The sequence below is a fragment of the Oryzias latipes genome, chromosome 3 (genome assembly GCF_053564925.1).
Source record: "Oryzias latipes strain Hd-rR chromosome 3, Olatipes_Hd-rR_3.1".
Lineage (NCBI taxonomy): Eukaryota > Metazoa > Chordata > Actinopteri > Beloniformes > Adrianichthyidae > Oryzias > Oryzias latipes.
In genome coordinates this window covers 31,545,604-31,563,918 of record NC_136239.1, presented here as the reverse complement: position 1 = coordinate 31,563,918, position 18,315 = coordinate 31,545,604, and the positions used below count along the sequence as shown (strand labels likewise).

Here is an 18,315-nt window from a genome sequence, read left to right as displayed (position 1 = left end):
TCGTTATCACTGAACATCTCCATTGCATCTTTGCTCCACCTCCTAATTCCTTCTTCTCTTCTTTTACTTCTTTCAGATGCTTTTAGAACGAAACAAGGACAACCTTTAAACCATTGGTCAATTGGTCACATGTTTTGCCTTTTGGCTGATGTGGATTAAAAGTTTCAAGTTGAGCTATTTGATTTTTACAGATGGGTCCAGATGTTTTCTGCCGTATGCAGCAACAATTACCATTTTGTTTTTGATCTTTCAAAAGATCACATCACGTAAAAAATACACATTTACAGTTATATATTTTTTATTAGCTTTCTTTATTGAAATACAATAAACCATCTTTCACTTTATAAAAGGTCTAAAATCCTTTTTGTGTCATTGACGATTCGCTTAGTTATTCTTGGTGAAACATAGTTCTGTGTTTCTCCCTGTAACCTACGCTCTTCACTTGGGAGCCGCAAAAACAGTGAGTCACAAGTTCAAGTGAGGAGAATGAAGAGACATCACTTGTCAAACTACTCCACTATTTAGTGCTTTCCTTTTTAGACGTGAGTCCTGAACCAAACAGAGCATGCTGTTTGCAAATGCGTCTTACAGTTTTACTTGGATTTCCATAAGAAACAAAGAAGCAGCAGCTCGTGATGGGCTTAATGTAGAGTGATCATGGTTTCTGTAGCTTTTCAGACTTGATTTAATATTGCTTTAAAAAAATGGAATAAAAGGTAAGTTATTGAAGTACAATTACATGAAATTACATGAAACATGTCAATCAAGCTACATTGATTTCAGTAAGCTCTTAGAATGAAGTTTCAAGGTGAACATTATCAGATATGGTTTTCAAAGTGCTTTTAAAGTGGTTATATTGTGCTAATTTTTATCTCTAGAAAATTGAATTGACTCATGCACCCCAATAATGTGTTTGCTGTAGAAGGACTGGGTTCTGTGGGCTCCAGCATTAGTAATTGATAGGAAAGTTTTTTTCCTTGTAAACCTTGTAGTAAAATTATATTTACTCCTCTATTATATGTTAAAAATAAAAGCAATCTGGATTTTTTTCTTATTTGCAGCTGGTTTTGATTTATTACACTGTCGCAAACAGTTTGAGTTCAGTTACATTTATTTGAAAGGTAGAATGTAAATGAACTTTGCCTGAATGATTGATGCACTGTCACCATATTTCCCCTTAGGTCAGCACTAGTCCCTTTTGAGATATATTTTACAAGATAATTTCAATGTAGCCTTTCACTTATCTTTACTTTCTTGTTGTCAAACATCTGCTCAAGTTACAGATGATATCAAAAGTAGGTGAAGACACAATATTAATTCCATGGTTCTTTGTGTGTAGAGACTCTTGATTAGATCATTCTCTTCATAATCATACAGCTATTTGACAAAACGCCCCTTTTTACAGGCCTCCCACTTGTGATCACTGTCAATTGTGTTCAGCCGAGCAAAATGATGAGCAAGTGGCCACGAGTCAGCATGCAACACCACAAGCAACCACCCACAATAAGTATATAACACTCCACGCTAAAATGAAGTGGGATCAACCACAAATACAGAAAATAGATTTTACATCGAATACAGATGGGGTATCAGGGATCCTTGTGGTGCTGTTAAAAAAATCTGTAATTGTCAAACATATTGTCATCAAATAAATATGAAGATTTGTACATTTTTGGACAAAGCAAAGATGGATCAAACATCCCCCCCCTCCCTAATTTGGATTATAAATTTGTCTCTTTCTAAACCAAAACTCAGTAGATTGAAGCTTACACCAACCCATAAGCCCCTTCGTCAGTAATGAAAGAGCAGACCGTAAGGTCTAATTATATTTTTTCTCCATCAACCTCGCTGCTCTGCATAAGAGTCAAAAGCTTTCATCGTCTTGACCACAAACTGCCAGCTGCATAGGTGACTGCGTGATGACAAAAATTATTAATCACCCAAATAGTCTGTTGACATGTTGTGTACGCTTCTGCTCTTAGCTGCGTGTCTGAATAATTAGCCTGTCCTATTCGCTGTGCCTCTTTTATTTTGGCCTGCCCTCCATTCGGCGCTGTTGTCACGCTGTTGACAATGACAGTGGTGGCAGCCATCCATACTGTGCCACCGGCAGAGTGTGAGCTGGCAGGTCACAACAATGACAGGAAAAGAGACGAAGGGAAATTCCAGAAACACAGGAGCTGCCTTTGAAGACATGCGCCGTGGTTTAATGTGTCTGCTATTCACAAGGGCTTTTGAAGTTGCTGTTCAATAAAATGAGGCCCAACGACTGCTGCGTTGAATAAATATGTCATCATTCCAAAGGCTTCTTATAAGGAGCTTACAAATAAACTAATCTTCTTTCACAAATGAGCTAATTTCATATTGGAAGTACAACTCATTATTATGGCCAACTTTTTCACCTGCAGCCTCAGCACCTGCTCCACCGCTCTCTGGCATAAAGCTCCCTGTGTCTTGGCTGGATTGCTTCCCACTGGATAACATTTCCAGCAACCATCCATTATTCAAGCCAACAACACGCCACATAGCCAAAATAACCGGTCTAGATGTACGAAGCAAGGAAGAACACATTAGCTGCCTACAATCATAGCCTCAAATCTCTTATTCCCCGAGTAAGCCCACAGCTCCCAACATGCAGAGAGCTGAGTGAACAGGTGTTGAGCCTGGATCCAGCTCGGTGTGCCATGCTGTTTTGCTTGGCACACTTTCCATGTGGATGCGTGGATTTGGGGATTTATAGGTTTAGCACAGCCATCCATGAGCTGGCTTTGCAGGATTCCTTGTTTTTATGATGTTTAAAATCTCATTTCCCTCCTCAAGTTTTACAATTGATTCCAGCTGCCTCACGGTGATATCCGTTCCATATCTGTACGTTACCTCTGACCATTATTGTATTACGTTATAAATTCAAGCTACACTAATCTGAGATAAAATAATCCCATCAAAAACATTGCCACTCTGGTTTTAAGATTTGCCATTCCACCACATGGTAAGCTCAGATCATCAGATGAAGGGAACAATGTTTAAATATTATAGGTTTCTGCTGTGCTGGCATTAATAAGATGGATTAGTGATAAACTACAGTAAAAATAATTCAAAGAAACCCATTGGTCCCTCACAGATTGTGTGATCTTGCATTGAAAAGAGGAGATTCCAATGACATGGTAATATCTACCATTCATATATTTTATGGCCTGCAAAGATTTCTGTACAGATGAACAGCCTGTAATCTGAGGTGATGTTCGTTGCTGGCGTACGTGACTGGCAGTGGCTGCCACGTTGAATGTTTCGCCACTTGTGTGGGCATGTCTGGACGACACAGTGAAGTATGTGCATTAGTGGCATTTCTCAAAGTGCAAAGCCAATCTGACAACTCCTAATGAGAAAGTTGGAGGCTGATTGATGAAGAATATTGTTTTTCATTAGGTAGGTCCAAGCCTCAATGAGCGAAAGCCATCATGAGAGGCAGTTCAAGAAAAAAAAGAAAAATAGGATATTTACTTATGATTTTATATCTTCTTCCTCTGGACTGAATTATTACTTATTTATTTGTTGAAAAGAATGGCAATTTTATTTCAATTTAGATACATTTGCTTTAAAAATCTGAATTGTTGAACAGTTTCAAGTCTTTTTTGATGACAACACTTTTTCTTTCTGCAAAGTCAAACATCTGAATAAACATCATTCAAACATGGTGACTCCATTTTTTTTTTTCCTTCTAAATGCTGAAGGCTGAACACACCAGCTTTGCACCGGTACAATAAATAATTCTGTTACACTTTTTGAGAAAAGAACCCTCAGGAACACTGTGTGCCATAACATGTTAAACTACACAATTTAGACAATTGTTAGAATATTATTATCTGACTCCATTTTTTGTGTAGCGCCTACAGTCAAAATTCTACTTTATCTGCCACAATGTTTCAAAGGAACTGAGCCATGCGGAAAAAAAAAGGAAAAATCATTATTTTATGTGCTCTTTTTGTGATATCCTGACAAATCCCAGCAGTAAATATGTAAGGGTTAATGGCCGACGAAGTGTGCTGTGTCTGTTACTTTTTAACCCACGCCGTGGAAGCCTGAACCGTCCGACGCAAAGTGTGTTAAAAAGTATTAATGCACACTTTGAACGCCATTAACCCGCTTATACCATGGTCACTTACAAAAGCAATACATATTAACCAGTTTTTAGTCCTTAATTCTTGTGTTTTTTTTCCGATTTGGATCGATTTTCTCACAAAAAGCAGACTATTTGTTACAAATAGGCCGCGTCGCGCCGCACCACCGCTGCAGTCAAGATTTGGCGATATATATATGCTGATCTTTCTAATGGGTTCAATAAAGCATCAGTTCAGAGTGAAAGTTCACCTCTTACCGCTTGTTTTTGTCCAAATGATGAAGCAAAAGGTTGTTTTAAAGAAGCCGGCGCAGTGATACAAATCATTTAAGCTAGGTGACCGGAACTTATTTTTTCAACGTGCGGTAATCACTGTGGTTCATCACTTTTTAATGTACACCCAGCAGCCAATCAGAATCGAGTATTCATCCAGACCATGGTATATGGCTTTTTGTGTCATTACTTTTATTGCACAAGCGGAATGAAAAACAAAAACATTTGTATAATTAAAATGCAACTTTTATTGATGACACTGGGACAGAATAGTTGTTTGCAAAAAAGAACTAATTTCAGATTCTGGGACATGGATTTTACTCAGCAGCATGTCCTTCCTTTGTCCTTTAACCACTTTGTTTCTCATGACTTTCCCATGACAAAGAGTCCCTGCTTGGGGAGCTGTACTTGATAATGAATGAGCTGAGTCTGTGCTAATGCATAACTTTGATAACTTCTTCATAGAAAGGCTGGATTTTGCGTTCAGTAGGAAGACTGAAACTTGGCACAGATGTGGTATGCGTCAAGGTAAACAAGAGGACAAGTGTAAGCCTTCATAATGACACAAAATGTTTCCTAGAAAGCACAAGTCAAACTGAAACAGGTCATTGGACTTTTCCATGGTGGCCTTGAAGTGCAATTAGTCACAACAAACAATTCCCTCAATGCAAAAACATTTTAAAGATCACAACAAAAATTTAAAAAAGCAATACAAAAGAGAAGAAGCAACATTATATTTTAGAAAAAAAACCAAAAAATTACGGCTGCACAGTGGCACAGTGGTTACCGTTCTTGCCTTAAAGCAAGAAGGCTGTGAGGCTGTGGGGGACCTTTCTGTGTGGAGTTTGCATGTTCTCCCTGTGCATGCGTGGGTTTTCTCCGGGGACTCCGGCTTCCTCCCACCGTCCCAAAACATGCTTCATGGGTTGATTGGTTAATCTAAATTTTCCCTAGGTGTGAACATGAGAGTGCGTGGATGTATGATTGTGGACACTCCACCCTGCGACAGACTGGCGACCTGTCCAGGGTGCTCCCTGCCTTCGCCCACAAGTGGCCGGGATAGGCTCCGGCAGCCACGTGACCCCGATAGGGAATAAACGGAAGCAGATGAATGAAAAAAATAATGAAAATTTATAGAAACTAAAACACAATTTCAACCAAAAAAAAAAAAGAAACGAAATTGAAATTTTGTACTTACATTTCGATAAACAAAAGTTATCACAATAAAATGATAGAAAACGTAAAATGGTAAGAAACTGGAAAAGGCAGGTACTGTGAGACATTACTGATTGGATGATGACATTTGAGTTTTTTCCAATGAGTCTTCGATGTCCGCATACTCATAAAGGTTTACTGCTTAGCATCGAGCATATTCAGTATCGCTTAATGCCAAATAACTTTCGGCCAAGATGATGGATAAATGCCATCATCCAATCAGCGATGTCCAATGGTACATACCTTCTTTCCGTTTCGTATTGGTTTTTCAACATTTCATTTTGATTTCAGGAAATTACTTTTGCTTTTTGAAACGTTCAAATTTTTACGTTGGTTTTCGGAATTTAGATTTTATTTCTTAAATGTTGTTTTTTTTAATTATTAATTTTGCTGTTTTGAAGGTTGCTGTGATCTTTAATGGGTTTTTGTGTTGAGTGATTTGTTGGTGTGATTTGTGCTTCAAGGCCACCTTACTTTTCTTCATAAATTCACAGTTAATGACTAAGTTGTATCACACCAACAGCACTATTACATACTTAATTTAGCCGACTATCTTCATTAGCAAAAAACAAACTTTGTTTCTTGCTTCATTTAAATAAAGAGGGATTTCATTGATGTGACTCTTTCCTAAACGAGTTAGTGTTTGTCATATTTTCCAGGAAACTAACATTCAACATGGTTATTCATACTAGTGTAGCATTTAAGAGTTCACAGAGTTAAAAATGTTAATGGTATTAATTTTTTCATTAGAATAGGAGGGTGATTACTTTGTGTTTCGTGAACACTTCCTACCTGCTTTGACTGCTTTTTACCTGATTTCTTTTGGTTTTAGTTTTTTTTCTTTAATTAAGTGTTAGTTCCGTTTTTTAAACATTTTCTAAAAGTTTGTGGTGACATTTTGTTTTTTTCTGCTTTAAACGTCCAACTTGAAATCATAAAATGTATTTAGTTATGACATTTCAGCAAGTTTACACGAATAAGAGAATAACTATATGGTTGTTTTACATTAAATTTCAACATACATTTGCAATTGTGTATAAGAATCTTAACACAGCACATCTTGGACTGTCACTTTCTTCTATCAGTTGGACAAAGAGGATGGTCTCCATCCTGGAATTTCATGAAGTAATGGGAGAAACCAGAACCAAATAAAACACTCCAGGATCCCAAAAAGTTTTTTTTTCCTTCACACTTTATCATTTTCCAACACTTTTCTGCTTGTCTTGGTAAAAAAAAAAACGTCATGACAGAATTTAAGCTGAGGATTCAGATTCATTTATTTAAAAGTCTTTTTCCACCTTCAAACATTTGAAATATGCACAGAACCATAAAGAAACTTAATCTTTAGTTCACCTTATGGAAATAAGTCTACTTAATAATGCTCTACCACAGTCCAGCTAGCACATTCAAAACAAGCTCCACTGTAAACTGCTGCAGATTACAGACAAATGGGCCAAAAAAGCTCCTGATCGTCCCTCGCATAAGTCACTTTCAGCTGGATGGCTGCTATGTTGGTGAGTGGCTTGGCCCCCGCTGCACTCAGTGTTTTCTTAAGCAGAAAAATGAAATTTATATAGTGATCAGATTTTGCAGAAATGTCTTTTTTCTTTTCCCCCATTTCTAGTTGCACACTGGTACTCCAGGAGAAAATTGGTGCCCACACCTGGTGAAATAGCCTCTCTAATGGAGAGAAAGCTGTCCCTCTGTGTACAGTATGCTTCGGCACAATGAAATGATGTAGCTTTTCTTGGGGGCTGCTCATGCACTCTGAAAGATTCCATTTTTCACCCCATTAACTGCGGCCTACTGGCTTTATTCACAACAAAGATAGGCTAAAACAATCCTAAACACGCCCACGAACAAGCACAATTGCAACGATTGATCTGAGCTGTTCCACCCAGTCTGTGCAGCAGGACAAACCATTATCTCCATCCCCCCTCCATCTCTGTCTGCTTCTTTCTTTCACCCACTCTCTTTCTTTCAGAGTTCAAGAGTAATACACCTCTCTGTTTCCTTTTCTAGGCCTACCAGATGCAAAAAAGATTGTCCAAATCAAGCACACGCATGCAAGGCAAAAATATGTTTATATATATAGAAAAAGATCTGCTTTATTTGTAACTAGCCCTCTGAAGATGTGGTTGGTGATAAAAATCAATGAGCAGAATTTTTGGAGTGTTTACCTCAGCAAAGGTCTAACTCTAACCTACAGCCCTCATTACAGTGTGTGCTGAGTGCAGGGTTCGCGGAGAGAGTCAGAGCTCAAAGGGGCAGCTAATCCAGTGGTTTCACAGACACAAAGTCCTTGTCAATATGTTAGCTTCCCAGAGAAGCAGCAGCTCCACATGTAGATGAAGTTACTTTGCCAGCGCCTACGGTGGCCTTGAAGTGCAAAACACACCAACAAATCACTCAATTACAGATCAAAACTACAATAAAAAAAGCAAAACAAAATGTAAAAAAAAAAAAAAAAATCTGAAAGAGAAAGTAATTTCCAGAAATCAAAATAAAACGATAAAAAACACGAGAATTCCGAAAGGGTAGTTGAAATAATTTACAATCTAATCAGCAATGTTCCATTGTACCTACCTTTTGTGCTTTCTTCTTTTGTTTTAATTTTTTGAAATGGTAAATGGTGTATGCTTGGAAGGCCCAAAGCACTTCACAGTCACAGTCCCATTCCCCCCATTCACAGACTGAAAATTACTATTGTATTCCAAAATTTTTTCGTTTTCTTTTGGGGCAATGGGGCATCGCTTATAGGGTGATGATGTTTGTCGATCATCTCAACCGAAACTTGTTTGGCATAAATGGAAATTCTTGGTACTAATCATAACACTTTTATTAGTATGCAGACATTGAAGATGTATTTGAGAAAACTCAATCGTCAAAAATCAAACATCATCATCCATTCAGCAATGACCCCTAGTTTATACCTTATTTTGGTTTCTTATAGTGTTTCTTTTATTTTTTTAACAATTTGATTTTTTTGTTAAATTACATTTTGATTTCTAAAATTCATTGTTTTTTATTTGTTTGCTTTTTTAATTGTTGTTGTGATCTTTAAAATTTTTTGTGCTGAATGATTTGTTTGCACTTGAGGGCCACCGTATAGTTTTCCTTCTCTTTTCTCCTTTTAAGGTGTGATGTTGTTAAAGCAGCTCGTTTTGTCTGTAACGTCAACGCTTTATCCAGTTTTTACTTCTGAAATAGTTACATAGGATAAGTGAAAACTGCCCAGAGAAGTTCAGAAATGACTGATGTTAGTGTATTAAAACCAGGTGTGGTAAAAATCCTCTTAAGGAAAGGCATTTTTTCATGAATGTGGAACTGTTAAACATCCTATTCATTCCCGGAGGGTTTGAAAACGAGGAGTTCTGTCCGGCTCAGAGGACACTTGTGTGGAGAAGCTAAAACAATTGTGTTCAGCGAAGACTAGATAAGGTTCTGGTTACCTTGTTACTGATGCTTCCTGCGTAAAAGTGGGACTCTCTCAGAGCCATGTCCCCAAGTTTAATTTAGAAATGTAATTCCTCAGATATCTGACAATGGGGGACAAATTGTTCGAAACAACAAAAAAGCCGTTTATCATTCCTACCAAATGGCTTTTAATGAGAACAGACCCATTTGGGGTAGGAATGCCAGGTTGAAGGGCACCTTCTTTTCTATTGTATGGTTATGCTTTTGAGTTTCCCGTGGAGTAATGGCGGCTTGCCCAGTTGGCTGGGATGCTCACCTGTTGGAAGAAGGACATAACCAATTGATTCTGCGATTAAAAAATAACAAAAACAAGCTGAGCTTCTCTGAGTGGAGATAACTGGGCTGCCGTCAGCTGGGCAGTAAAGTCCCAACACTGGCAGCCAAATCAAAAATGATAGTTCTATAGAAAATAATCCATTAGACCAGGGCTCTTTGACTATATATAATTTCTGATTGTGAACATTCATTTGAACGAACAAGACAAATCACCTGTCATGTTTTTTTATGAATCCATATCAAATAACTGTTAATGGCCAGATTTGACTGAGCACAGCTTAATAACCCTTTTATGGCCAACATTCAAAAGTAAGTGAACCTTTTTTATGATGTATAGTGTGTATCTCCAAGTTTTCAATGCAATGCTTTCTTAATGTCTTAACCAAACTCTTAAATGTTTCTTTGGAAAATGAAATGAGAGTGTTTTATTTTCCGCTGCTCGCCGTGTGAATATGCAAATGACTCCCAACAGCCCCTCTGATGGTGGGGTATTGAACTGTTCTTGGTAAGCAGTTTTTTTTTCTCTCTTTCAGCTCTGCTCAGCAGCAATATCAGCAGGGGAAAATAAAGTGAGACGAGGATGTGGCCCCCTTCACTAAAAAAATGTCCTTTGATTTTGGTTTTAGCTCCCTTGGGCAGCCTCTGGGTTTGAAATGGATTTGGGTAAGCGCTGAGCGCAGCAGCCTCGGCAGAAAGAGTCCTCCCTGTCAGCCTGCCGTTAACGTTTCATAACTGTTTTTGGGTTAGACCAGGAGACACCGCTGGCCCACCTGGTAACCGGACAGCTGCTGATTTGACTGATCAGGAGCCAGGTGTTTGGATATGCCACTGTGCACTCCAGGCTTCCACAGGACATTGCAGCTCTGATACACAGTATTCCTGCCTAATCAGATCACTCACACTGCAGTTTTTCTTTGAAACTCTCAATTTTTAACCCAATAAAAAAGCTTTACTTTGACGGACACCTTTGAGGAATTACAGCTGAATAGGAACTGAATAGATCGCATAGTTTTTCTTACTTGAATCTAAAATGTAAAGATGAACAATTTTTTTCTTCTTCTTGAAAACCTTTCAAAACCGTAAATCAATAGATACCGCTACTGCTGATAAAAGCTGAAAAATGCCAAAAACTTTATATTATATTATATTATATTATATTATATTATATTATATTATATTATATTATATTATATTATATTATATTATATTATATTATATTATATTATATTATATCACATTCATATAACACATCTGTAATTGTTGTATAAAAATATTATTATATTATACTTATTAAAATAATAATAAATACTTTTATGTTTGGAGGCCAGTTTCTTTCTTTTATTTTTTTTAAATGAAGTTTACACATTTGTCCGAGAAAAATACATAAATAAATGACATTTTAGCTAACACCAGCCTCTGTCCCTGCTAGCCTCTGTTGTCCTCCCTTGTCTGTCAGTCTTGACTCTTACATGTGCATGTGCACACACAGCAAACTTCAAAAGCTACTCATAATTGCTCTTTGTTGAGCCTATATTCTTTTTTTTCCCCCTTTTTTTGGAGCTTTAATCCTGCAAGTCTTGATTGCCTTGCCGTGTTCATTTGTCTGGAGATGAGCACAAATGTGAAGCGTTGCCTGCTCATGCTATCAATCTGCATAATAACAACATCCGCATAATTACTCTCCATCATTCTTATTTGGTTCCTCATAAAAAATCTGTAGCTCACTTCCATCTCCAATCTATGCCACTCCACTTTGTTGCTCTACTTTTTCCTTTTAATTTAACGTGCAGCATTTCTGTGAGAACCAACATGTGTACACGAGCCTACAGCTACATGTTTTTTTTTTTGTTTTTTTTTGTCAATAAAAAAAATTACTTGGACTTCTCAGCATATTTTTCTTGGCATGTGTTTCTTAGTTTCCTGTAAAGACTAAGTTTCTCGATGTATTCCTTTTCTCTAAGATGCCTTCTCCTGTAATATTTCAAATGAAGTAGTTTATTAGTGAAATACTTAATGTCATCTTTACTTTAAGTTCATCTCATTTTACTTGTCACAAAGTCAGTAATGGGCTTCACCAGAAGACAGGCTGTAGTTGACAGTAATAGACTTCCGAGACAGCAAACTCTCTGTACACTGTACGATTTTTCTCATTTAAAGGAGGTTATTATCATGTTTAAGTCTTTATATGTTTAAACTTAAAAAGGCTCATTTAATAATTTGGTTTTAAAAACAGCCTTTACAATCCAGATATAAGTTTGCCTTTTATTGTCTTTAAAAGTGTGAGTTTCATGTCTCAAGAATTGGACAACACAGTTTTTAATAGGAAACAATTAGAATTACTTAGTTATTATTTTTTAATGCTTCCAGTTTTTATGCTCCTCTACTTTGCTGATACAAGGCTGCATCATGGGGCCAACACAGATCAATAATTGTGTATTAAGAAAAATGCTGAATTGTGTGCAAACTGTGTAATTTTCTTCCAATCAAATTTGACAAAAAAGATGAAGTTTTAGCAGATATTGTTGTGCATTTCTTACACACTCATTGAATGTTGCTGGAGTCAGAAACTGACTACCAATTGTGTGCTGTGCTGTATTCACAGAATAAATTAAATGACTGGGTACCATGGTAAAGCATTACATTTGCTTAATTAGAATGTTCTTAGAAACAGGGGGATTTACATCTTTTTCGGGTTGTTTTCTGCTTTTTAAAACAAACAAATAGCAAACAGGCTTTGTTCCTAAACAGAAAAAAAAAAAAAAATTGAGTCATTTAGAGCACATTCATTTTTTTTAATTTTAATTTTTATTTACTGGGTATTTAAACTCTAAAATCCCAATAACGCCGATTTGAATGTGTTTTGAGTTTTGACAAGTTATAAAGAAAGCTCTGAGAAAAAAGCTAAAAGATAAGATATGAAGACTCTTGACAATCCTAACCCTGTCATAACTGATTGCTTAGCAGCCAAAGCACAACAAATTCTCTGTGAGTTCTGACTTCTATCATGACAGCAAAAACTGCCACAGGTTTTGTATCAAGAGAAAACAAAAACGTGTGAGATTTACCATTGAAGGGTCAAAGTTAGAGGGATGTGTTGGCTGTTTAATAAAAAACACTTTTTTTATTCATGCAGAACTTGCGGTTAAAGTTCTGACTTTGACTGCTTAAAGGCATGCAGTGACGCCACTCCCTCTAAGGAATTGTGGGTGGTCATCAGTTATTCAGCAACAACTTCTTGACTGACTTCTACATTTTACTACATTCACGGGGCAAGTCATCATTTATTTATGAGACAGTTGTTATCTATTATACGGGTCCCTTCATGTGGCTGTGAATGAGGAGATTTTATGGAACATTAAGCTTCCATGTATCTGATGATGCTACACTGATTCTGTTTCTTCATCTCTCCCTCTCACACTGTCTGCAATCTCACAGGTCAGTTAATTATACGATATTTATACCAGTATTATGGCCACCACTGCAGCTTAAGTGATTTCATATGCATTTCAATATGTGGGATTATGCTCCTCCAATAAAAAATGACATTTGAGCCACTTTGCATGGCCCCCTCTAATGGGGTCTGGGATAAGAATGGTGATATGTGTTGGAGCTGGCAGAAACACAAGCTGTGTTTACGTTTATAAATAGCTCCAGCCAGCATTATTCCACTTGCTGTTGTCCCATAATCATCAATCACTGCCGCACGTGGGCCGGCTTCTCCTGCTCACCCGAGAGCGGGTGCAGAGCAAGCGATGCCCTTGCACCTTCAAGTGCTCAAGTAGAGCGCGCTGAGTGGGACAAAGATGGGAGTCGGCGTTAAAGGGAGAGTCGCTTAGTGAGTTATGACAGCTGTGTGACCACCTCAGGTGATTGCATACACCAACATCCGCCATTTTGCCTCTCCAACATATGTATGCATGTGTGTAGGTGCCCTGACTACAGACTAATAATGTGAGGGGTGCTGAGGATCTGGAATGGGTCAACTGTTTGCCTAGGTTTCATATGTCACAGTATCTGGATCTGCCTCCATCCTTTTCTGCTCAGGAGCTTTGCTAGGAGAGCTCTTAGGCTTTGAGAGTACTTGAGATTTCACACACATGTCAGGATGTAGTGTGATTATCGCTGTTCACATTTTCTTTTAAATCTCGAAATAACAGTAGCAGTTTTCTTGAATAATAGTTTTCAAGAAAACAGTTGCTGTTAGTCTCTTGTTCAAACTTTGTGCTGTATTCTCACACACATAAATTTTCAGCGTTTCCATGGCGAAATACAGTCAGAATCCAGAGGATCCTCACCAAAATGGTTACATAACTTTTGCTGCACCATGTACTGTCTTATCTAAGCTTGCGTCTTTATTTCTTTTCAGGCTGTCCTTTCAGCTTTTCTCTAGCTCTTCACATTTCCCTCGCATCACTCAGAGCACATGAAGGACATTTGTGAATGCAGATAAGCACCTGTTTGTTGAGAAAGTCAACTTTCCAGTTCTAACGATATATATATATATATATATATATATATATATATATATATATATATATAGATATAGATATAGATATATATATATAGATATATAGATATATAGATATAGATATAGATATAGATATATATATATATATATATATATATATATATCTAAAGAAAATCACCATGCTGTTTTTATACTTAATTAGAAGGAGCTCACATAAAAAGTACACCCACCCTGCCCCCCATCATGTATAACTTCCTTTTGCTTCCCCTGCTCTCCTTTTTAATTCAATAAAAAAGCAGATTTTGAGTCTCACCTCCCGGAGTTCCTTGGCCACATCCTTGAGCTCTGTGAGAATGCCTTCCAGCTGGTTGATCACCATCTTCATGTGGCTGCGGATGCGTTCTCTCGGGCTGGGGGTCTCAGAGGTGTCCTGGGCCGGAGCTCTGCTGAGGGACATCCTTTACAAAGTGACGTGGGGCCAGTGGCCAACAGGCTGAGGGCGTGGGGGAGCCGAGTCGGGGTCCATGTCTTTGGCTACAATGAGCCTCAGCGCTACTGATCCGAACAGGGGCCCCGGCCACACAGGGAGACCTCAACATCTTAAAAGCACCTGGGCAGCCAAATTACCTTGCCTCGCCCGCACACTTGGCACAGGGTCACACTCTGACATCCATCCCTTCGGGTAGACGCTTCCAAAATTGAAGGGAGTATCAACATCAGAAAAGTCCCACACTTAAAATCCATGGACAAAAAAGGGAAGCAGAAAATGTGAGCTGACGCTGTTTGGAGATTTCTTACATAATCGTGTTAAGCAAACTCATCTCATGTCAGCATGTACATTTAAAACTGTCCCAGCTATTTTAAAACACCTGTCTATACAGGGAGACTTATTCCCCATTCCCCTTGTCCACTTGAATCTTTTTCACTTCAACACAGTGACATATTTGTAGACTAACCTACAAAACTGGGAACACAAAAAAAACAACCTTTTTTAATAGTGGGTTAAGCTTAAGCTACCTGGAAAAATAAAACCCACATCAACAGCTCACTTTGAAAATCTTTTTTCTAATCTATTGATGGCCAGTGGGGACAAGATTTGCCTTTTAAATGAAGTCCCTCAGTGAGGGCTAGTGTCTGCAAGAGAGAAAGGACAAATCTTCTCTGAAAAAAAAAAGATATTCCTCTGTGCCCCGTTTTATTTCTTCCTCTTGAAAAAAACTTGTTAAAATAAACTTTATTTCACATCCATTTTCCTTGCTGGCGAAAGGCTAATCGCGCTGTCCTTGTATTCTTGTCCACAAAAGGCAAGAGAGTAGGTGTGAGCTTTTTTTTTTCTTCCAATCTCTCTCCTGAATGCAGAGCTCATTCCAGGTGGCGTGGGATCAGGATGAATTGATTTCAAAGCCAGCAGAATGTGACTTGGTGAAGGGAATTTGTGGAGGGATAACAAAAAACCCCCAAATCATGTTGTCAGCGAGACACAGTAACAAGGAGCCTGGAACGCAGATGAGCACCCTCCTTTGGAATTTGGATGGGAGCTTGGCTTTTGCAGCATCGCTCTTCAAGTCCTCTCTCAGAACGCTGACCCACAGCAGTCCACAGGGGTGTGCCCAAAAACCAGAATAGCAGAAAGAGAGAAAAAAAAAATCACTTGTCTCCTTCAGTTGTTGCTAAGGGAACCCAGTCTGCCTGCTTGTGCTGTGATTGGATAATTATTTTACTTCTTATCCGTATAGAGAGTGTTTTTTCTGGGGACCGTTCTCAGAGAGGCAGAGAGCCTCGTGCCATCCAGCAGCACAAGATAAATCCCAGGAAAGCTTCCCAGAGGAGCTCCAGAGAGTGAGCAGGAGGGAGAGCTTCGCGCTCAATCCCGGGCAATGCCACTGCCACAGGGTGTGCTGGCCAATCACGCATGGCACCTGGTCAGAAGGGAAGGAAAGCAATTACTTATTCTTTCATGTCTCATCTTTCCCTCCTGTCTGTTGCTAGCCTCTCCTCAGTTTTGAGCAGTTCTAAGAGCAACATCAGTGCTGTGAAGGAGGTTGGAGACATGTGAAGTGAGTTGAGGATTTTCGGCTGCTGGTAAAATGCATCCCTCGCCTCAGCAGTACTTACCTCACTTCCACGCTCACACACGCGTTTACTGGAACACACACCTACTCACCGTGCCGGTATCACCACGCTGTTGCTACGCCTGGAGCTCAATAGCCAGGCGTATCACGATCACTCAAACCTGCCGGTTCCTTGGAGGTCCTTCTGTCGTGCACACTAACATCTTCTCTTCTGACCGTCTTGCTGCACTCTCTGTCTCTGTTCGACTTGCACACACAGGCTCCCTGACACACACACACACAGTTATCCCCCCTCCCTTTACTTACTGTCTTGACAGAGAGAGAAGCTTCTATCAGCAGGGTTATTTCACTCTGAGGTTGTGGCTCATCAGAGAAGGAGTAGAAGTGGAGGATGAAGCTGTGGAAGAGGAGGAGGAGGAGGCAGAAGGCATGAGATGGGGAAGATGAACGGTCCTAATAACACTCTAAGGGAGAGAGAAGGCTGAGGATGACTAAGAGACAGAGCGGCGAGGAGAACTCCTGCTTCGGACTGTGATGCAGGCGCTGCCGTCACTCAGGCAGCCGTACCACAAAAACACACCACCCGTCATCCCAGTCGGGTTGGATGGAAGCACTAGTCGGTACGGCTGACCGGCTGCTGTGAAAAAGGAGCTGTGTGATTCTAATGACAGTCTCTTCCTTTTTGTCTTTTGGTCTGTTTTTATCTTCCTCTCTCCTCTCTCTGCCTTCCTGTCAGTTTTCCTTCATCCCCATCCCTCTGCCCCTCCGCCCTCACTGTGTCCTCACTGACTGCCGGATGAAGGGAAGCTGATGCCAGAGTTTATCGAGAAGCTCGGGCTCCTGCCAGCATCACTCGGCTCCTCTGCTCGGCTCCATGTAGGAGGGGCTTGCTGCCTTAAAGGCACAGCATTTTTGCAACCTCCTCTCCTTCTCTCTCGTCTTCTCCTCCGTGCCGCTGTCAACACTCCCTCCCTATCTCCTCTCACTCAGCCTATCTAGCTTTTGTCACTAGTGTATAGAGGGTATTATCTTTTTTAAATCAAGTTTTTAACATCACTATTATACAAAACAGGTTGGTGTTTGATGGTGTTTGGTGTTTCTTCTGTCCTCCTCCAAAGGATTTTTGTCTCAACACAAGTTTGTTCCCTTAAAAACTCTACCTGAAGCACAGAGATATGAAGTTAGTTATCCAAAGCAAATTAAAAATGTGAGCACCTTCTGCAGTACTCACCAGTTTAAGCAGGTTTTTGGTAGATAACTCTTGTAAACAGCTAGAGGCTCTGTGCATTCCTTTGCATAACTGTGCAGAGAAATGAGAGGTTGATTCAGGTTAGGTGGATTTTTCATGCATATGAATTTGTTCTGGTGTCCTCTGTGGTTTTGCCACTAGGATCACAAACAAATGCGGGTGCTGTAAGGCTAATTGAGAGAATATTTTGTTGTATACTAAAATGATCTTTTGCAGGATTTCTTTGATTAATAAATAATCAGATTTTTGCTTGACAAAATACGTGAAGAAAAGAGAGGCTTCAAACAAAGTACAAACCTTTTAAAAGTAAGCGGTACCATTTTGTCGTCTTAGGAATTCATCAATTATTCATAACATTGTCTAATTTTAAAGCACATCATGGCTGGCTGTTGAGTTAAGGCTGGCCTGTGTTTGGATTTACACCGTGTTTGCTCTCTGTTGCAAACACAAGGTGCTTCTCACAAACTGCCGACTGAAAACAGGTGTCCTTGAGCATGTTTGCTTCACAGCTTCCCTGCCGTACCTCTCTCTCTTGTTCCGCACTTATAGAAAGCTCCATCCTAATAACACAGCAGCTGTTTTAGCAGATTTACATTTTGTTCTTCTCTTTCTTTCCTTCCATTTTTTTTGTTTTTTTTTTGGTAAGCATAAAAATAAAATCACATCTAGTCACGCCTTTGCTATAAATGAGCTTTTTCAGAAAAGACAGACTAAAAACTAATGAGAATCCCTGTGTTTTGTGGCATCATAGTACCTCCATTGCTTCCATGTTTAAAACCAATCAATTTTTTGTTTTTGAATACATACTGACATTTTAATGCTAAAGTAATTCCAGCTTGTTGTTTCTATTTAAAAAAGAAAAAAAATACATGATTTATTTCTAATATTGTTTTCACTGTTGTAGATGACATTGTTTATTGATTAGTTGTGTGTATAGTATAATTCTAAAACTATTGCTATGTCAGGAGAGTAAAGCTGGTAAGATACTGTACACTTGTTTCATTCCTGGATTTAAAAAAAAAAACATATATATAAAATATACATTGTTTTATAATCTGCCCTGCAACAGACTGGCGACCTGTTCAGGGTCTACCGCACCTTTACAGCCATAAGACCCCAAAAAGGATTCATATGGTTCTGAAGATGGATGGAGGCTTCACAATCCATG

The 18,315-nt window shown here is 38.9% G+C and overlaps 1 protein-coding gene across 3 annotated transcripts in view; it reads right to left on the bottom strand.

Moving 5' to 3' along the window:
* Positions 1-16,797, bottom strand: part of insyn1 (inhibitory synaptic factor 1) — a 62,616-nt gene extending 45,819 nt beyond the window's left edge. Inside the window, exons 1-2 of one of the 3 annotated variants that reach the window (XM_011493063.4) lie at positions 15,991-16,797; positions 14,140-15,745 (exon numbers count right to left, since the gene is read on the bottom strand). In XM_011493063.4, the coding sequence (XP_011491365.1) occupies positions 14,140-14,283 (144 nt within the window). In that variant the 5' untranslated portion in view covers positions 14,284-15,745; positions 15,991-16,797. Of the gene's footprint in view, positions 1-14,139; positions 15,746-15,982 lie in introns of all 3 variants that reach the window. The other 2 variants (XM_011493061.4, XM_078944609.1) reach the window with 2 other exon arrangements.
* Between the last annotated feature and the right edge of the window lie 1,518 nt (positions 16,798-18,315).